At 42.4% G+C, this 22,294-nt stretch overlaps 1 protein-coding gene across 2 annotated transcripts in view; it reads right to left on the bottom strand.

Annotated features, from left to right (window-relative positions):
- LOC121276160 (DNA topoisomerase 2-beta-like) overlaps window positions 1-22,294 on the bottom strand; it is a 257,905-nt gene that overhangs the window by 6,503 nt on the left and 229,108 nt on the right. For both annotated transcript variants that reach the window (XM_041184227.1, XM_041184226.1), the window contains exons 33-35: window positions 18,301-18,417; window positions 15,924-16,154; window positions 15,734-15,825 (exon numbers count right to left, since the gene is read on the bottom strand). In XM_041184227.1, the coding sequence (XP_041040161.1) occupies window positions 15,734-15,825; window positions 15,924-16,154; window positions 18,301-18,417 (440 nt within the window). The remainder of the gene's footprint in view (window positions 1-15,733; window positions 15,826-15,923; window positions 16,155-18,300; window positions 18,418-22,294) is intronic.

Here is a 22,294-nt window from a genome sequence, read left to right as displayed (position 1 = left end):
GTCCTACAGTATAGTTACTGTTCACGGGTCTAAAGACTACTCCCACCAGTGTCTTCTTCCCTTTGTTAGTTCTTACCTCCACCCATATGGATTCTACATCTTCTGATCCAAGATCCTTTCTTACTATCGTACTTATTCCATCTCATACTAACAAAGCTACCCCACCACCCTTTCCTTCCTGCCTGGCCTTTCGAAAAGTCACATGCCCCTGAATATTTAGTTCCCAGCTTTGATCTCCTTGTAACCGTGTCTCTGTAATGGCGATAAGACCACACCCATTAACCTCTATTTATGCCATTAATTCATTTCTTTTGTTCCAAATACTATATGCATTTAAGTAAAGAGCCACTAATTTTGCCTTTTTACCATTTTTTCCACCTTTGACCCTATTTGCTGCTTTTTTTAATGCTTGTACACTCTGTGATGAGAGTGGTTGAAGAAGAGGTTTAAAAATTAGTGGCCAAAGACAAAAAGGTTTGAAATCTATTTATGACAAAGAATCATGTACACATTATAGTGCAAAGTGGCAAAGCTACTGCAGTGTGAGGGGCTGGAAAATTATAGCACTTTTTATCTTCTGTGGTGAAATGCAAATGCTTCTAGGCCACTTCAAATGGATATAATTATAAAAGTACAGTGGGATGAGCAGTTACTAACATCTCACCAATTATCTTAGTCTTGAGAAGGTTACAATCATTGGAAGGTTACGCATTTATGCACTGAGATTTCAGCAACTAATTATTTTATTCAAGCATAATCTCATTTACTGAAAAACAGTTTAATCCACATTTAGAAATTGTGAAAGTGGGGGTGGGGGGGGGGGGGGGCAGTGGAGAGAGGGAGGAAAAGACAAAGAGATAAAATAAGACAGCTGCTCTGAAGATATTATGCAATCACACACAGAATATTCCTGTTACGTGAAGTAACCACTCCTTAGATTCAACCCCTTCCTTCTCATCAAAATATTTTGCTGACAAAATCTTCCATGAAGATTTGACTAGATGGATGTTGGCAACTTTGTATTAACAAACAATCATACACGTGTACAAATACAGACACACACAAAAATATTAGGCTCCTTTAGTAATAAAAAGAAAGTGTGACATCTACAATTAAAGACAGCAATTTCCTCCAGAATGATTCTAAGAAACAAATCCACACAATAAAGGGAATCACTGACCATCAATTCAATGGACAAGGCACAGGGAATATTGATGAAAGAAGCTATTAAATTTCACTTGAAACTAATGGGAGGATGTTTATCGATTCAGATTTTGAAGCTACTTTGATACTGTGCTAGTGCTGCCAACTCCCATCTGTGATTAGAGGAGCTGGAACAGCAAGCATGGGAGAGACATAATCTATGATTGGAGGAGCAGCTCTGTCTCTCCCCTGCTTGCTGCTCCTCAAATCATTGCTCTGCAGTCTGTGGCCCACTATCAACAACAATCAGTTTAACTGATAGTTATGTCTTTTTTAAAAAATAAGCTGCTAAAAGCAGGAAAGACCATTGGACCGCTTTGTGGTTAGACGGCTTTAAAAAAAAATATTGGAACTGTCAGGCTGACTGACAGTTGCTACAAGCAGGAACTGCTGCTTCTGACCTTCAGGGAGGCTTTTAAAAAAAAATCAGAACTGACAGTTTTTTAAAAAGCCCGCCAGAAAACCACGAAGCTGCCTGAAGGTCCGAAGCAGAATTTCCTTCATGCAGCAACTGTCAGTCAAAGTGACAGTTCCTATTTTTTATTTTTAAGTTAGTCTTTTGGATCTGAAGGTCAGAAAGGAAGATGCCAATGGTGGATCTCCAAAATCCCAATGTCGGAAATCCACCGTTTGGCAGAAATTTCTCATCCCTGCTCGTCATCATGGGACCCAAAATCTGCGAGTTACAGTCCCATTGCCAGCTGCTGCTTTCATTGTGCTTAGGCAGTCTCCCAACTGTGTTTGGAAGCTTTGTTCCCTCATCTTATGCCCCCTTGATGCCAGCAGGGTGAGGGCCCATGTACTGCCTGAGTGTTCACTGACCACTCTCCCCACCACCTACACACCCAATGACAGCTTGCATGACCCATTCTGTGCCGTTCTCCCTTTCATGAGGCTCAACTAATTTCCTGGGTAAGTCATAACTGGCTTCCCAACATGCAGCCTGTATGCTCTGCCAAAATCTGAACATGCCCTTCAATGAGTTTTTTAACTATCTTAATCACAGCAATTACCAGTTAGGGTGGATTCTCAGGGTTTCCTGCCCTCCACCCTGGTGAAACTCCTAACGCCAGGAAACCAGCACACTGGCTGCCACTGGTATTTTTTCCACCCTTCCTGCCACCAGTGGGACCTTATGTGGTGTGAAGGCTGAAGAAAATGGGATTGTTTCCTCATGGCAGAGATTAATGATAGATTTCATAGAAATGTTCAAAATTAAAAAGCATTTTCTAAGAGCAAATTATGAGATCCCATTTCTATTGGCAATGTGTTGGTAACCAAAGGACACCAGGTTGAAGGTAGCTAGTGAAAAAAAACTAGAGAGAACTTGAAGAGTTTTATTTTTATTTTTACGCAGCGCCATGATGATCTGGAATGAAAGTGAATAAATTCCCAAAAAGGAATTTGTAGGACTATGGGGAAAGAACAGGGATTGGGACTAACTGTTCCTTCAAAGAGTCTCCACATGTATGATGGATCAAATAGCCTCCTTCTGTGCTGTATGACCTTTGATCATGTAAACTGAAGCCTGGTAAAGATATTCTTTCACTGTTAACCGGATGATTCATGGTGGGAAGGGGATATAAACAATACAAAAGAGGAGATTGGAGAGTTTGGAACACAACCCAGTACTCAAAAACAGAATATATAAAAGAACTCTAGAAAGGAAAATTAAATCAATGACAGAGGCTCATGGAGCCACGTGACAAGTTTGCCAACAGGAACTCCATTGGTAAATAGACTCAATTTGATATGGGAACCAGTCACATGTTCCACCATCATCACCCAATTGAAATGACATCTGCTGCTGTAGTAGTCACCATTCAGTTGAATACAAGAATTTCACTATTATTAAAGAATTACACTGTTTAATGCTGGCGGAATACAGACACCGAGCAACTGGCTAAATCAGAAGCCAATATTTAATGGTGGGAAGCAGCATGACATGGATAATTTTCCAAATCCTACATCACCTGGTCGGAGAACCTAACTAATGGTTCAGTTTGCCAAAAAGAAATGACAAAATGTGTGCAAGTCACCAAATTAACTAAGCATTCTTAAATGCTAGCAAAGATCATCTTGCCCTCCAGGATACTTCAACTATGAAGCAATGGCTGGAGGAATTACGATCATTGAGAATTTCAGTGCCTATCCTGCTAGTCTATGGTTTAATTCATCAACAGGATCACGATTGGACTGTATGACCATGTTTAATTCAGGTTCTTCATAAAAGCTCAGTCAGAGAGAAATCTGTAGATAGATCAACTGAACTACAAATTGAAAGGCTGCAGAACTCCCTAGCTTCACTTGCTCTGCAATGTGGGAAGTGCTATAGAAGATAAGTAAGCAATTATTTGTTGGTTTCTGAAAAATTGGGGCATTCTGATAGGACTACAGATAATAACTTGAGGAAGTTTTCTCCTTTTGCCATAGCTTCACTCATAAGTCACCAGTGAAAAGGACATATTGGGCAGGATCTTCCAGTCAGCGAGCAGGGGCAGGGCCCACTGCGTAAAATGACGCAGTGGAACTCCCGACATCACCTTGTGTCACTTCGATTTTCAGGTCGGCGGGGGCACAGCCGAGTCAGCTGCGTGCCTGCCAACTTGTCACTGGCCTATTGAGGCCATTGAAAAACTAATTAAGGTCATTCATGAACCTGCTTGTCCAACCTTAAGGTTGGTGGGCAGGCCGGGAGCCCTGGCGGACTTCGGAAAAAACATGAAACCTTATCCACGGGTGGGACGAGGTTTCATGAGGGTATTTAAATTTTTATCCACTCTTTCAATAAAAGTTATGGACATATTCCAACTCATGTGACAGTGCCACATCAGGGGATGTCAAGGAATTTTTTTTTATCATTTGTATTAAAAATTTTATTTCCGAGCCGATCTCCCTGAGGCAGCACTTAGCCTCAGGGAGATGTGTGCTATAGAGTGCACTTCCGGCTGAGGGAATCCCCCACTCTGCTCACACAGGGAGCGCATAGCGCTTCTGAGCGGATGTCATGCTGGGCGGGCCTTAATTGGTCCACCCACGTAAAATGGCGGCGTGCCCGCCCATGCCTGCTTCCACACTACCCCCCCCCATTATAAAGATACCAGCTAATGGCAAAATTAAGCAAGCCACGGGCTTGTGGGTGCTTCCAGTAGTCATAGCCTCAAAGTCATCTGGAAGCTAAATTCTGTACTGACTACAAAATATTGAGTGGGTGATTGTTAAAAAAAATATTCTACATCTTGAGCAGATGAGAGTTAGAGTTTTACTAACTCCATTAGAGTTAGTAAAAAGCCAAGTGGATCATCACACTGGAATTGGCTGCAAGTTGCTGTACATTCTAACAGCAGATTCAAGCAGGTATTTCACTTTAGGTGTGAGCTGTTCCAATTCAAGGTATTATTTATTTTAACTTGTACAATGTTTTCTCCTGCATTCTAGTATTTATAAATCATGTGCTGGTAGGTCTAATTTCCAAATGTTGTCTAGTGCATCGCAAATAATTTGTTTAGGTAATACTAGAACATCAGAAAGATCTGTGGCAAGTGTTCTCCTGTTGCAGAAAGCTGGACTGACTGTAGAAATAAAAATGTGACTTTTTGAGGATGGAAATAGCATTCCAGGGCATCCTCATTCCCTCTACACCATTGGCAATGCAGACATTTTCCAGCCATCCTGATGTTGATTCCATCACAAATCCCAGGGGCCGTCAATGTAAAAGGAGTTCATTTAGAAAACTGACATTAGACATCCACTTCCACAAGTGCTTTTGCAGACATACTTTCTCTTAATCACAGGAACTGATATCTGAGATGGAAAAAATGGGGCTAGTAGGATGATGTCCATTGAAGACAGGGGAGTTTCCCAAAAATAAAAGAGTGGAGACCTGATGAAACCCAGTCCCCTCCTTGCTTATTTTATGTCCTTAATCCACCCATAAGGCCGACAAATTTTTAGACCTTGCCAAGTAAGGTATATCCTGGAAATGTAACAGGTTTAACGGTAGCTCTTAACACTGTTGAATGGCAGACTTATTTCTCAGAACAGTAGGCTAATATACAAAGTCTCTTTGAGACTATGGTGAATAAATTCAGTCACAAAATTAAGTGCCCGAGTAATCCACCACCAACCTCTGATGTTGGATGGAGCTGCCATTCCGTAAATAGTCTGCAACAAGAAAACCAAGATCAAGCTGCTAAGAGGACACAATAATCAAGGGTGGAGGCATGGAAATCTGAGGTCAGGTCAAATGTGGGTGGAAGAGAGTTCTTTAGATGTTTAAATATGAGATCGGGAGTACCAAATTAGGATTGCATAATCTTGGCTACAATGCAAGATTATTTGTAGGTGATGACCATGTTCTGGTGGGGATCAAGTAGAAATTGCTTAGGTAATGGCAATAGGCAACTTAATTGAATTTTTTGAGGGAGTAACAAGGAGGATTGATGACGGTAGTGCAGTGGATGTTGTCTACATCGATTTTAGTAGGCATTTCACAAGGTCCTACAAAGCAGACTGGTCAGAAAAGTGAGATTCTATGGGATACAGGAGAAGGTGGCAAGTTGGATGCAAAATTAGCCCAGTGATAGGAAAAAGGGTAATGGTCGATGGATGTTTTTGTGAATGAAAAATGGTTTCTAGTGGTGTTCCACAGGGCTCAATGTTGGGGTCTTTGCTGTTTGTTGTATAAATTAATGATTTGGACATAAATGTGGGAGGTATGAGTGGGAAATTTGCAGATGACACAAAAATTGGCCACATAGTTGATAGGGAAGAGGATAGCTGTTGTCTACAGAACGACATCAATGGTTTGGTTGAGTGGGCAGAAAAGTGGCAAATGAAACTCAAACCGGAAAAGTGTGAGGTAATATATTTGGGGAGGGCAAACAAAGCAAGGGAATACTCAATAAACGGTAGGATATTGTGAGGGGTTGAGGAAGCGAGAGGCCTTGGAGTGCATGTCCACAGGTCCCTGAAGGTGGCAAGACAGGTGGATAAGGTGGTAAAGAAAGCATATGGAATGCTTTCCTTTATTGGACGAGGTATTGAATATAAAAGCAGGGATGTAATGATGGAACTGTACAAAGTGCTGGTTAGGCCACAGCTGGAATTTTGTGCTACTACAGTTCAGGAAGGACACAATTGCTCTAGACAGAGTAGGGGGGATATTTACAAGAATGCTGCCAGGGCTTGAAAATTGTAGTTATGAGGAAAGGTTTGATAAGCTTGGGTTGTTTTCCTTAGAACAGAGAAGGGAGGGGTGACCTAATTGAGGTGTACAAAATTATAAGGGGCCTAGATAAAGACTTGTTTCCCCTAGTTGAGGGGTCAATTACCAGGTGGCATAGATTTAAGGTGATTGGTATAAGGATTAGAGGGGACATGAGGAAAACCTTTTTGCCCAGAGGGTGTTGAGCAAGTGGAACTCTCTGCCTATATCGGTGGTTGAGCTGAAACGCTCAACTCATTTAAAAGGTACTTGAATCTGCATCTGACATGCTGTAGCCTGCAAGGCTAAGGACCAGGTGCTGGTAAGTGGGATTACAATGAGCGGCTAGTTTCTTTTTCATCTTTTACTGGTCGGCACAGACATGATGGGCTAAATGGCCTCTTTCTGCGCCATAACTTTTCTATGGTTCCAATGCAGAGTCCTCTGGTCCCTAGAATTTGACCGACTACAGACCTGCAGTGGTGTTCGTCTGTCTACACCTGTAAAAGGTTTGAACTAAGAAAGTAGCAGGAAGAAAATCTGAATTTGAGTAATGTTAATGTCAGTTAATATCAATATTATGTCAGGTTTAACTATATCTTTGAGTTCCTCATTACAGAAAATCACCAAAAATGAATGACTTCGTTTCAATAGTATATTGTCTGGCATTGCCCGAGGGACTCTTGGGTCTAAAGAATGGCTCAAAGTTACTTTCTTTACATCCTCTAAACATCATTGAAATAAGTGCTGCAACTCTCTCAAGATGCACTGCTCTCTACAGAGAAGTTAATTTGCCAAAAAGCAAGTTAAGAGGCAAACAAGTGCAGCTTTGGAACTGACTGCATACTTGGGAGTTTGAAGAGTGAGGGAGTTCGGTGAGGAGGGATAGGAAGTGTTACTTTTCCTTTTTCCACTTTTTTCACCCTGCAGGAATCAGTTCCTACTCTTCTACAGGGAAATGAGCTAGTTTATTGAGTATCTGGTAAGTGGTTAAGGTCTGTTCCAGTCCTAAGGTTTAAAATAGTATATGAACTGGTGGTAAAGTTAATAAAATATATAAAAATGAAAAATAAATAAGCAATTAATATAATTAAGTAATTAATTAAAACACATTAAGGGTGGCAGGACAGGTGATGTGTCAATGCTGCAGCATGTGGAAGCTCCTGGATGCCAAAGTGATCCAGGGCTGCAGTGAGTGCTTGCGGCTCAAGAAGCTTCGGCTCAGATAAATGAGCTGAAGGCTAAGCTGCAGACACTGCGACACATCAGGGAGGAGGAAAGTTACCAGGGTGCTTTGTACCAGGAGGCAGTCACACCACTTAGGATAGGGTCTTCTGATTTGGTCGGTGGTTAGGGACAGGAGGGTGTCACTGCGAGTGAGGCAGCTAAGGGCTCAGAAGTTAGGAATGCCAGAGCCTCAGCCTTTGCAACTATCCAATAGGTACTTGAAATTCTCTCAGCTTGTTTGAATGAGGGTGGGGGCTACAGGGTGGATGAGCAAACTGGCAAAGACATCATGGTACAGGAAGCCATTCAAGTAGGGGAACAAAAAGGAAGGTAGCGATAATAAGGGACTGTATAATAAGGGGAATTGACACTGTTCTTTGCAACAAAGAACAAGGGTCTGGATGGCTGTGTTGCCTGCCCAGTGCCAGGGTTCGGAACATCTGCTCAGGGCTTGAGAGGAATTTGCGAGTAGGAGGGGGAGGATCCAGTTGTCGTGGTCCATGTAGGTATCAATGACATAGGTAGAGCTAGGAAAGAGGTTCTGCGTAGAGGCTATGAAGAGTTAGGCACTAAATTAAAAAGCAGAACCTCAAAGGTAATAAGCTCTGGAGTGCAAATTGGCAGAGGGTATATAAAACTAGAGAAATGAATACGTGGCTCAAAGGCTGGTGTGGTAGAAGTGGGTTCTGGTTCATGGGGCACTGGGGAAAGTGGGGACTGTACTGTTGGAACAGTCTACACCTGAATAGTGCTGGGACCAGTGTTCTAGTGAGGGCATAACTAGGTAAGAAGAGAGGGTTCAAACTAAATAGTGAGGGCAAGGGATCAAATTTGGGAAGATGTGGTAAATCAAAGAGTAAAGACAAGGCAAAAGAGAAAGGTTCTAATGTGGGAAATGATAAACAGGCCATAATGGGGGTGGGGGGGGGGGGGGGGGGGGCGGCGAACAGGGAGTGCAAATCTAAAAGTATATCAGCAGATATAGAAGTTACAAAAATAATATAAGGACAAAACTAAAGGCTCTGTATCTGAATGCACTTGGTATTCAAGAGATAAACTGATGGTGCAAATCGAAAAAATAAGTATGATCTGATAGCCATTACAAAGACATGGCTGCAGGATGACATAGATTGAGACCTGAATATTGAAGAGTACACGACATTTAGGAAAGACAGGAAGCTAGGAGAAGGTGGAGGGGTGGCTCTGTTAATTACTGATAGTATTAGCACAATTTTAAAAATTCATTTATGGGATGTGGGCTTCGCTGGCTAAGCCAGCATTTATTGTTCATCCCTAATTTCCCTTGAGAAGGTGGTGGTAAGCTGCCTTCTTGAACTGCTGCAGTCCCTGTGGTGTAGGCATACCCACAGTGCTGTTAGGGAGGGAGTTCCAGCATTTTGACCCAGTGACACCGAAGGAACAGCGATATATTTCCAAGTCAGGATGGTAAGTGGCTTGAAGGGGAACTTCCAAGCGGTGGTGTTCCCATGTATCTGCTGCCCTCGTCCTTCTAAATGGTAATAGTCGTAGGTTTGGAAGGTGCTGCTTAAGGAGTTTCTGTAGTGCATCTTGTAGAAGGTACACACTGCTGCCACTGTTCGTCGGTGGTGGAGGGAATGAATGTTTGTGGAAGGGGTGCCAGTCAAGCGGGCTGCTTTGTCCTGGATAGTGTCAAGCTTCTTGAGTGTTGTTGGAGCAGCACTCATCTAAGCAAGTGGAGAGTATTCAATCACACTCTTAACTTGTACCTTGCAGATGGCGGACAGGCTTTGGGAGTCAGGAGGTCAGTTACTTGCCTCGGTTCCTAGCCTCTGGCCTGCTTTTGTAGTCACAGTATTTATATGGCTAGTCCAATTAAGTTTCTGGTCAATGGTAACCCTCAGGATGTTGATAGTGGGGGATTCAATGATGGTAATGCCATTGAATGTCAAGGGGCAATGGTTAGATTCGCTCTTGTTGGGATGGTCATTGCCTGGCACGAATGTTACGAGCCACTTGTCAACCCAAGTCTGGACAATGTCCAGGTCTTGCTGTATATGGACATAGAGAAAGATGACCTAAGTTCAGGAAACCAGGATGTAGAAACAGTCTGGGTAGAGATGAGAAATGATAAAGGTAAGAAGTCACTTGCTGGAGTGTTGTACAGGCTCCTGAACAGTAACCATACAGTAGGACAGGGTATAAAGGAAGAAACAATGGGACCTAGACAGAAAGGTACAGTTATAATCATGGGGGATTTTAATTTGCATATAGACTGGGAAAATCAGACGGGCAATCTGGGACAGAAAGCTAGGAAACGTTGGGGGGGTGGATCTGTTAATCAATGATGGTATCAGCACAATAGAGAGTGATGACCTAAGTTCAGGAAACCAGGATGTATAAATGGTCTGCATTGAGATGGGAAATGAGAATAGCACAATCTGGCACCAAACAAAGAGCAGACTATACTAGACCTGGTATTGAAGGGCGAGATGGGATCAATTAATTACCTCACAGTGAAGGCACCCCTAGGTATGATTGAATTTTACTTTCAGTTTGAAGAAGAGTGGGTCCAAGCCTAGTATTTTAAACTTAAATAAGGGCATGAAAGTATAGCTAGCTAAAGTGAACTGGCCAATGAGGTTAAGGGACAGGTCAAATAGGGATGCAGTGGTGGACATTTAAGGGGGTATTTCTCAATACACAGAATAGTTACATTCCAAAGAAAAATTCCAAAGGGAGGACACAACATCCCTGGTTAACTAAAGAAGTTAAAGATAGTATCAAACTTAAAGAAAAAGCATATAATTTTGCAAAGATAGGTAGCAAGTCAGAAGATTGTACAAAATATTAAAAAAGCAAAGAATGGCTAACAGACTGATAAGGAGGTAAAAATCAGAGTATGAGAGAAAGCGAGCTAGAAATATAAAGACAGATAATAAGCGTTTCTATAGATATTGAAGAAAGGGTTAATAAAGTGAGCATTGGTCCAATAGAAAGTGAGTCTAGGGAATTCATAATGGAAAATAAGGAGATGGCAGATGAATTGAAAAGGTATTTTGCATCGGTCTTCACCATAGAAGGTACAAGTAACATCCCAGAAATAGCTATAAATCAGGAAATGGAAGGGAGGGAGGAACTCAAGAAAATCACAATCACCAGGGAATTGGTACTTAGCAAATTGTTGGAGCTATGGGCTGACAAGTCTCAGGTCTTTAAGGACTTCATCCTAGGGTCTAAAAGAAGTGGCTAGTGAGATAGTTGATGCATTGGTTTTAATCTTCCAAAATTCCCTAGAATCGGAGAATGTTCCATTAGATTGGAAAATAGCGAATGTAACTTGTTTATTCAAAAAGAGAGACAGACAGAAAGCAAGTAACTACAGGCCAGTTAGCTTAACATCTGTCATAAGGGAAAAGTTAGAAAGTATTATTAAAGACGTTATAGCAGGGCACTTGGAAAAATTCAGGGTAATCAGGCAGAGCAATTTGGTCTTGTGAAAGGGAAATCATGTTTAACCAATTTATTGGAGTTCTTTGAAGAAGTAACATATGCTGTGGATGAAGGGGAACCAGTGGATGTATTTTATTTAGATTTCCAGAAAGCATTTGGTAAGGTGCCACATCAAAGGTTATTGTGAAAAATAAAATTTCATGGTGTAGAGGGCAGCATATTGGCCTGGATAAAGATTGGCCCATCAACAGAAAACAGAAGATAGGCATTTCTGATTGGCAAGATGTAATGAGTGATGTGTCACAGTGAACAATGCTGGGGCTTCAATATTTAACAATTTATATAAACAACTTGGATGAAGGAACCAAAGGTATGGCTGCTAAATTTGCTGATGACACAAAGATGGGTGGAACAGTGAGTGGACACAAGGAGGCTACAAAAGGAAATAGATAGGTTAAGTGAGTGGGTAAAGACCTGGCAAATGTAATATATGAGAAAGTGTGAAATCGTCCATTTTGGGAGGAAGAATAAAAAAGTATATTATCTAAATGGTGAGAGATTGCAGAGCTCTGAGGTGCAGAGGGATCTGGGTGTCCTAGGTGTATGAGTTGCAAAAGACTCGTATGCAGGTACAGCGAGTAATTAGAAAAGCTAATGGAACGTTATAATTTATTGCAAGGGGAATTGAATACACAAGTAGGGAGGTTATGCTTCAGTTTATACAGAGCATTGATGTGTCCGCAACTGGGGTACTGTGTGCAGTACTGGTCTTATTTAAGGAAGGATGTAAATGTGTTGGAAGCAGCTCAGAGAAGGTTTACCAGACTAATACCTGGAATTGGGCAGGTTGTCTTATGCGGAAAGGTTGAACAGGCTAGGCTTGTATCTGCTAGAGTTTGGAAGAGTTAGAGGTGACTTGATTGAAACATAAGATCGTGGGCATTCTTGATAGGGTCGATGTGGAGAGGATGTTTCCTCTTGTGGGAGAATTTAGTACTTGAGACCACTTTTTAAAAATAAGGGGTTGCCCATTTAGGACAGAGATGAGGAGAAATTATTTCTCTCAGGGTGGTTGCAAGTCTTTGGTTCTCTCTGTCAAAAGGTGGTGGAAGCACTGTCTTTGAGTATTTTTAAGGCAGAGGTAGATAGATTCTTGATAAGCAAGGCGGTAAAAGGCTATTGGGGGCAGGTGAGAATGTGGAGTTGAGGTTACAATTAGATCAGCAATGATCGCATCAAATGGGGGAGCAGGCTCGAATGATCAAGTAACCCACTCCTGCTCCAAATCTTCTTTGCTTCCACCTATCACTGGCCCTCTATCCAGCTCTACCTGTCCCAGCCCCCTCAACCATCTTATATTTCATTACATTTCTATATTTCTTTAGTTCTGATGAAGTCATTTGGACTCAAAATATTAACCGTGTTCCTCTCCGCAGATGCTGTCAGACCTGCTGAGTCTTTCCAGCTATTTTTGTTTTTTTGTTTCATACATTCATATGTTTGTTAAAAGGAATGATCCTAGAGCCTGGCTGTAAAAAAATCAAAGATAAAGCTGAGGAAGCTCTCTGAAAAGACCACAGATGCATTTGCAACATTTAAAATACAGAGACACGAAGACCTCCATATTTTGTTATTCTTTATCTTTTATATCAACTGTCAGGATGTGGGTATCACTGGCAAGGCTAGCAATTATTGCCCATCCCCAGCTACGCTTGAAAAAATGGTGGTGGACCTTTGCCAGTGGAGTCCATGTGAGGAAGGTGCCCACACAATGCTATTTGGTAGGGCTTTGATCGCCAGAATTTTCCGCTCTCCCCGCTGGGTTCTGAGGCAGGTGTGTGGGATAGGGGGGCGGGGAGCATGGAATTGCACGGACGGGATTCACTCCAGGTTCCTACCTTCCCCAACCTGTAGCAATTTTACGGTGAGGCAGGCAGAGCCTCAAGCGGGAAGCCCGCCCTTGTCCCAAATGAAGCCCTTAAGTGGAAATAAGCTGAGTCCGATCTTGGGCAGGAAGGAGCCTCCATCAGAAGACCACTTCTGACTGGAAGGCGCCCTCCCCTTAGGGCCCAGTGACCTCCAGCCCTCCTTCTAGCCGAAACCCCACTCCCAGGCTATCCCCTGAGACCCTGGTAGTCCCACTTGCGACCCTGCAGACGTTGCCTCCCCTCCCTATACTGGGACCCCTGCCACTTACCAGGTCCGGGACTTACTTCTGGGCAGCTCTCTGCAGTGTCTCTTCCAGCCACTGCAGCACTGTGTCTAGAGGGATTGGACAGTTGCCAGCCAATCTGATTGGCTGGCATCTCTCCAAGGTGGGACTTCTTCTCAAGTGAGAGCGGAAGTCTCTCCTTATACCAATCAATGCTCGTTAGAACAGAAAATGGCATCTGGGCTACTGGAGTTGGCGGGGATGTGTTCCCTGCCAACTCGAGATGGGGGCTGAGCCCCCGCCATCCTGAAAATTCAGGGCAATGAAGGAAAGCTGACACATCTCCAAGTCAAGATGGTGTGTGACTTGGAGGTGATGCTGTTCCCATGCGCCTGCTGCCCTTGCCCATCTACAAGATGGTCACGCATTTTGGAGGTGCTTCTAGAGAAGCCTTTGCAATTGGCTATAGTGCATCCTGATACTTTGTAAATAATGTGTGTTGAAGGTGGAGTGAATGAATGTCAGTGGATGGATGCTGATCAAGCAAACTGCTTTGTCTAGAGTAGTACAAAGCTTTGAATTGTTGAAGCTGCAACCATCCTGGCAAGTGGAGAGTATTCTATTGCACTCCATGCTTGTGACTTAGTAGGTGGCAAAGAGGCTCTGGGATGTCAGAGAGGTGAGTCGAACACTGCTGAAAACTCAGTCTTTGACCTGTTCTAGCAGCCACAGCATTTGTGTGGTTCGTCTGGTTCAGTTTCTTGTTGACCTCTGGGATGATGATGGTTGGTTACTTGGCAACGGCAATGCCACTGAATGTTAAGTGCTGAGCAGATAATCCAACACGGCCTTCTATGAAGGTCCCCAGCATCACAGGTGCCAGTCTTCAGCCAATTCGATTCACTCCACATGATAAAAGGAAACGGTTGAAGGCATTGTACACTGCAAAGTCTATGGGCCCTGACAATATTCTGGCAACTGTACTGAAGAATTGTGCTCCAGAACTTGACATGCTCCTAGCCAAGCTGTTCCAGTGCACTATAACACAAGAATCTACCCAGCAATGTGGAAACTTGCCCAGGTATGTCCTGTAATCAAAAAGCAGGACAAATCCAAGCCGGCCAGTTGCCGCCCCATCAGTCTACTCTCCATGATCAGTAAAGTGATAGGAGTCATTAACAGTACTATCAAGCAGTACTTGCTTGGAAATAACCTGCTCACTGATGCTCAGTTTGGGTTCCACCAGGGTCACTCAGCTTTTGACCTCATTAGAGCCTTCGTTCACACATAGACAAAAGAAATGAACTTCAGAGGTGAGGTAAGAATGGCTGCCCTTGACATCAAGGCAGCATTTGACCAAGTGTGATACCAAAGAGCCCTAACAAAACTGGAGTCAACTGGGTGTCGGGGAAAACTCTCTGCTGGTTGGAGTCATACCTAGCACAAAGGAAGATGGTTGTGGTTGTTGAAAGTCTATCATCTCAGTTCCAGTACATCACTGCAGGAGTTCCTCAGGGTGGTGTCCCAAGCCCAACCATCTTCAGCTGCTTCAATGGCCTTCCTTCCATTATAAGGTCAGAAGTGGAGATGTTCACTGATGATTACACAATGTTCAGTGTCATTTGCGACTCCTCAGTCGCTGAAGCAGTTCATGTCCAAATGAGCAAGACCTGGACAAAATCCAGGCTTGGGCTGACAAGTGGCAAGTAACATTTGGGCCACACAAGTGCCAGGCAATGATCATCTCCCACAAGAGAGCATCTAACCATCGGCCCTTGACATTCAATGGCATCACCATCGCTGAATCCCCCCTATCAGCATCCTGGGCAGGGGTTACCATTGACCAGAAACTGAACTGGACTAGCCATATAAATACTGTGACTATAAGTGCAGATCAGAGGCTAGGAATTCTGCAGTGAGTAACTCACGTTCTGACTCCCCAAAGCCTGTCTACCATCTACAAGGCACAAGTCAGAAGTGTGATGGAATACTCTCCACTTGCCTGGGTAAGTGCAACTCCAACAATATTCGAGAAGCTTCACACCATCCAGAACAAAGGAGCCATCTGGTTGGTACCCCATCCACATTCACTCCCTCCACCACCGACGTACTGTGGCAGCAGTGTGTACCATCTACAAGATGCACTACAGGAACTCAGCAAGGCCCCTTAGACAGCACCTTCCAAATCCACGACCGTTACCATCTAGAAGGACAAGGGCAGCAGACACATGGGAACACCACCATCTGGAAAGTTCCTCTCCAAGCCACTCACCATCCTGACTTGGAAATATAACACTGTTCCTTCACTGTCACTGGGTCAAAATCCTGAAACTCCCTATTAGCAGTGTGGGGGTACCTCCAACACGTGGGCTGCAGCCATTCAAGAAGACAGCTCATCATCACCACCTTCTCAAGGGCGATTAGGGATAGGCAATAAATGCTGGCCTAGCCAGTGACACCCACATCCCACGAATAAATTAAAACAAAACATCAATCTTTGTAATACCACAAACCTTGCTTGCTGATGATTTATTAGGCTTCTTCACAGGAGAATATTCATCATCTTCAGAACCAGATTGTTTTCTCTTCTTTCCTCGGCTCTTACCTGTTATGTAAATTCTCATTAGTATCATCAGAAAGGAAGATTTTAAAATAAATTGAAAAATATGGTAACTGTTCTGTTAATACAAAAGTCATGCATACCTTTCGTTGCTCCTGATTTCTTTGACATGCCAAAGCCCAAGTCTGATTCGGAATCAGAGTCTACAAATTCTGCTTTCTTAGGTTTAGTCGGCTGCTTCCGTTTTGCTGGTGCCGCCTTTTTTGGCATTCCACAGCCAAAATCAGAGTCAGAATCAACAGGCTCTGATTTCTTCGGTTTAGGTGGTCGCTTCGGCTTGGATGTACCATCAGTCGTGGGTGTTTTTTTTGCAGCTGGATATACAAGGAAAGATTGAATTATAAACATTTATAGAAGCAAACAAGGTTAGAACAAATATTAAGGTGGGATACAGAAGAAAAAGAATAGGCAGTGGGGGTAACAGTGTTAATCCAAGACTCTATTACAGTACTCAAATTTATTATATGAGAATTGTGCAAATAATGAATCTGCCTGGATATAATTAAGGAATAAAACTGAAACTCTATCTCTAATGAGAGCTAGATTGCCAAACATTGGAAAGGAAATATTGAGGAAGAAAAAATGTAAATAAATTAGAAAAAACTCAGGAACACAATGAGCTCACATAATGGCTGATTGTAATAATAAAGGATGAATTAGTATGGTTGGCATGTGGCATGGAAAGGGTTGGGTGTCTACAATGTGTCCAGGACTGCTTTCTGGACCTTTATGTTTTTAGTCCGGCAAGTGACAAGGCAGTATTGTATCTTGCTGTAGAAAATTAAACAGAGTAGGTAAAGTAATGGAATTGAAGCACTTAAGAAGCAGTACCAGAACATAACCAAGTTTGATTTTAAAAAGTGAAAGTGCATGAAACAAAGATAAAGGCACTTGTGTTATGACACAGCAGTTTGAAAAGGTTGAGTTATTTAAAATCCCAGAGGGAAACTTTAAACAACTGTCATAACCTATATTTTCAATTGCTATTTTTTGAGTTACAGCTCTAAATTCAGAAATAAGACCACCAGTTCTCGAGAGGTTTTTATATCAAACTAAATGAAACATTTATTAATTTACAACAAATTAAAAACATACACATGACTATTACCACTATCATAACTTTTAACAAATTCCCAAATTAATCTCCACTAAGGCAACAATAACCAATAGACTTAACCAGACACCAGGCAAAGCATTTTTCACCTTACAAATTCAAAATGAAGTTCCTTTCAATTTGGTTCCTTTCCAGACACAAGGGTAGGTTTACAGGCTTAGATCTTACATGCCTCTGACCTGCAAATAAGCTCATTTCTGTTGTACCCAGCCTTCCCCTTTGAATGTAAATTCTCATTGTATCGCCAGGCTGTTTGAGCCCCTTTCATAGTAACAATTTTATAGGTAATATAAACATTGGTTGGTGTCTCCTAGCTGTGTGCAAGATTTCACTCCCACTCTTGACTGCTCTATTCAACAAATGCAAATGTACCCTCTACCTTACTATTGACATCTCAAAACTACCATACATCAAAGCATCCAGACTAGCTGGCTTTAATCCAATTAACACACACACACACACACACCACAGACTAAACTTCTATTTATATAAAAAAAAATCCAATAACATTATATACCTTAATATCTCTTCATGACTTGGAGAAAGACTAGGCAGAAAAACCTAGAGCACCTTGGATAAATTGAGGAATTAAAATCAAAACAAGACTTAAAAGTGAGGTGGATGGCAAATGAAAAACTAATAATACAGAAGAACATTAGAGCTGAATATAAAAAAGAGAAAAAGCAGGAAAAAAGAAACTAAAAGAAAGATAGTCATCTAACAAAGGAAAATCAGCAAAGGATTTTATAAACATTTAAAAAGTAAAAGAACAGTTAAAGGAAGGGTAGAATCAATTAGAGACAAAAAGAAAATCCTCTGCAGGAGGTGTGTCTCTCAGGGGGTAGTTGGAGGGTGGGAGGGCAGTCAGGGGGGAGTCCCGTGGTAGGGCAGGGTGGTCAGTACTCTAGTCAACTATAAGTTAGAAGTGATTTTAGTTTTTCTAACTTTTTCTGGGTAACTCGATGTAGAATTGTCGGAACCATCTGAAGTTCATGATTTAAATCGCAGATATCGGACAGTTCCCAGTGCACGGCAATTGCTCAAAGACTTCATACGCAGTTGCCATGCAATCGTTTTGTGGGGACTTCTTTGGGGTACCTCCCAGGTACGATGCCCTAGGGAAAGGAAGTTATGGGCCGCTAAATTCCTCCAAATGACTTATTTTTAGGTTCCTTTGTACTTTACCACTCTTTTACTGTTAGTATTGCTATCCCTTGCTAGTTTTTAATCCTATGCCTTTATCGGCTATAGTGAATCAGCAGCCCATTTTTACTTCCTGCCCAACCTTCACTTTCCACATTGGAAAAGAAAATAGGGCAGGATGTAAAGGCAAAAAAACTGCTTACCCTTCCTAGCAGGTGTAGGTGCCTGTAATTTGGCAGGAGACTTATGTGAGCTCTTGATACTGCAGAGAGATGAAAATGCTGGAGAGGAATCTTCATCGCTGTCTGATTTTAAGATATCTGTAGAGAAGGAAATAATTAATCATCTTGAATTAATAACATTGAAAGTAAAGTTTACATGTTCAATAACGAGAACTTGCCACCAAAAATTGCTTTGAATATTGAAACAGGTTCAGGGCACTTTACAAAGGCAGGAAGAAATGTGCACTGATTCAAAGGCAATTCATAAGAGACATAATCCAAAAAAAAATTGAAGCCAAGCGAACTCTATTACGACTCTGAACAGGGACTTGAAACCACAACCATCTAACTTAAAGGTGAACACACTATCAATGAGCCACAGATGCAGTGTGACCAAAGATCTGATCAAAGAATTGGGTTTTAAGGGATGTGGAGGGTGTGCTAAATGAGGAAATTAAGGTGCAAAAGCAGATGCTGGGAATGGAATTCCAGAGATTGAATTATGGCAACTAACAAATTAACAATGATGGGATGAAAGAAGAGGGGGTGCACAAGAATCCAAAGGGAGAGGAATGGAGAGTTAAGGAAGGGTGGGCGGGTTGTTAGGCTGGAGGAGGTTGCAAGAATGGACATATATAATTTTAAATTTGAGACTTTAGTGAACTGGAAGGCAATGGCAATCAGGAAATAGGCTGAGCAGGACTTCACCTTTAGCCCTTTACCCAGGGGAAGTTGTAAGACTCAAAATATAGCAACGGAGCACAAACATCAAAAAAGAGCAATGATAGCTTCAAGTAAGGATAAACACAACCAAGGAAGTTTGTTACGCAGAGATTGAAATATAAAGAATATAACAGATTATGTGTAAAGATATTTTGAACATTATTATTTGTTTAACCTCCACGAACAACTATAAGCCAATAAAAAAGGCAAAGCTTAGTCCCCTGCCAAAGTCATACTTTTAACCAATTTGAAACACCACAGTCCAAAAACCGTAATAGGGAACAATTTTCACCATTGGAAACTAACCATATACATTTAGAAATATATATTCTTGGGATGTAGGCATCACTTCAAAGGCTGTCATTTCTTGCCCATCCCTCCTTCATAGCTGCCCATGAGAAGAAGACGGTGCACTGACTTTTTGTAGCATCAGAGTCAATGTGATGAGGAACTCCTACAATGTTGCTAGATTGGGAGTTGCAGGATTTTGACAATCAAAAAACAGCAATTTATGTCTAAGTTAGGATGGCGTGCAAGTTGAAGGGGAACCTGGAGCTGCTGCTCCCATCTGTTTACTGTCTATCTCCTTCTCTGGTGGTGGAGGTTGTAGGGTTGGGAGATGCAATCGAAAAATTACTGGCAGTGAATCTGTAGACAGGACACACAGCAACCACGGTATGCTATAGTCGATTGGTAGATGTTTAGGTTAGTGGCTTTATTATCAATTGTCTGGACTGCTTGTCCTGAATGGTGTTGAGTTTCTTGTATTGCTGCAGCCATCCAAGAAAGCAGAGAATATAATTCACACTAACTTGCACCTTGTAGGTGATGTTAAGGCTTTGGGGATGAGCCACTCATCACAGAGTACCAAGTCTCTGACCTGCTCTAGTAGCCACAACATTTATCTGGCTGGTTAAGTTGATTTTCTAGTCAATAGTGATCTGCAGGTTGTTGATGGTAATGCCTTTGAATACCATGGGAAGGTGGTTATATTCTGTTGGTTGTATTGTAGGAAACCGGATATCTGTTCAGACACCTGAACCTTTGTTTGAGGACCTTGACTGTGTGCTCAATTAGGATCTTGGTAATCAAATAGCTCTGATTGCACCAATGTTCTTCAGGCTTGGTGAGGTTATGGTGTAAGTATTGGCAATCCCTTGTGTCCCAATAACCAGCCTGTCACGTTCCTGGAAGAGCAGGATACTTCAGCGATAGCTGGGAGTTGCAGGATCAAGGAATTGTGACAACTGCTTGAAAACTGTGCGTAAATGCCAAATGTTGAAAATCCTCAAGTTCTCTCATGTTGGCATTAATGGGGAAAGTGATATAGTGGTAACAAAACATTGATAATCTGTTTGATGCAGTTGTGAATTGCAAACAGGGATCCTGCAATTCCCAGTTATCCCTGAAGTATCCAGGTAGCAGCCTGGAATGACCCTCTGATAAAATAAAAATTGTGATGACTGAGCCACTGGCAAAGCATGGCCACTTGGTCCTACAAGGTTCACTGGATACTCATCAGAGATGGATAACCAAAGCTGATTTTTCTCATTATCCTAGTAATGCTGTGTCCAACTGTAATACGCCAAATCCCATCTCAGCTGAGATCACTAATTCCCAGGTTAGTAACTGGAATTCATATATTATCTATGTGATTCAGTATCAAATTATGTTGCCCATTTGCACATTTAGTTGCTGAAAAAATGGCAATTTGCTAATTCTCTTTGAAAAAACAAACCAATCAATTGAAAATAAAACTCAAGTAGAAAAAAAACTATAATTTTAGATTAATTTTTAAAACAACGTCTACTCAATGAACTGTCAGTCTAGTGCAATGCCTCTTGACATCCTCTCTGTTCCCTCTACATTGTGGAATTTCTATCAAATTTCCAGCAAAATAAACTTAGTGCGCTAACTAAATACATCTAGATAATAAAAACAAAACACTGCGGATGCTGGAAATCCAAAACAAAAACAGAATTACCTGGAAAAACTCAGCAGGTCTGGCAGCATCGGCGGAGAAGAAAAGAGTTGAAGTTTTGAGTCCTCATGACCCTTCAACAGAACTGAGTATTATTAGGAGAGGGGTGAAATATAAGCTGGTTTAAGGTGGGGGGGGGTGGTGGCTGTGGTTGTAGGGACAAGCAAGCAGTGATAGGAGCAGATAATCAAAAGATGTCACAGACAAAAGAATAAAGAGGTGTTGAAGGTGGTGATATTATCTAAATGAACGTGCTAATTAAGAATGGATGGCAGGACACACAAGGTACAGCTCTAGTTGGGGAGGAGTGGTAAGACTAACAGGTATAGGTTTAAAAATAATGGAAATAGGTGGGAAAAGAAAAATCTATATAAATTATTGGAAAAAACAGAAGGAAAGGGGAAGAAACGAAAAGGGGGTGGGAATGGAGGAGGGAGTTCAAGATCTAAAGTTGTTGAATTCAATATTCAGTCCGGAAGGCTGTAAAGTGCCTAGTCAGAAGATGAGGTGCTGTTCCTCCAGTTTGCGTTGGGCTTCACTGGAACAATGCAGCAAGCCAAGGACAGACATGTGGGCAAGAGAGCAGGGTGGAGTGTTAAAATGGCAAGCGACAGGGAGGTTTGAGTCTTTCTTGTGGTTATACTGCAGGTGTTCTGCAAAGCGGTCGCCCAGTTTACATTTGGTCTCTCCAATGTAGAGGAGACTGCATTGGGAGCAACGAATGCAGTAGACTAAGTTAGGGTAAATGCTAGTGAAATGCTGCTTCACTTGAAAGGAGTGTTTGGGCCCTTGGACGGTAAGGAGAGAGGAAGTGAAGGGGCAGGCGTTGCATCTTTTGCGTGGGCATGGGGAGGTGCCATAGGTGGGGGCTGAGGAGTAGGGGGTGATGGAGGAGTGGACCAGGGTGTCCCGGAGGGAACGATCCCTACGGAATGCCGCCGGGGGGGGGGTGAAGGGAAGATGTGTTTGGTGGTGGCATCATGCTGGAGTTGGCGGAAATGGTGGAGGATGATCCTTTGAATGCGGAGGCTGGTGGGGTGATAAGTGAGGACAAGGGGGACCCTATCATGTTTCTGGGAGGGAGGAGAAGGCGTGAGGGCGGATACGCGGGAGATGGGCCGGACACGGTTGAGGGCCCTGTCAACCGTGGGTGGAAAACCTCGGTTAAGGAAGAAGGAGGACATGTCAGAGGAACTGTTTTTGAAGGTAGCATCATCAGAACATGCAACGGAGGCGAAGGAATTGAGACAATGGGATGGAGTCCTTACAGGA

Source organism: Carcharodon carcharias, chromosome 3 (assembly GCF_017639515.1).
Source record: "Carcharodon carcharias isolate sCarCar2 chromosome 3, sCarCar2.pri, whole genome shotgun sequence".
NCBI classification, from domain to species: domain Eukaryota; kingdom Metazoa; phylum Chordata; class Chondrichthyes; order Lamniformes; family Lamnidae; genus Carcharodon; species Carcharodon carcharias.
This window is presented reverse-complemented; position numbering and strand designations above follow the sequence as displayed.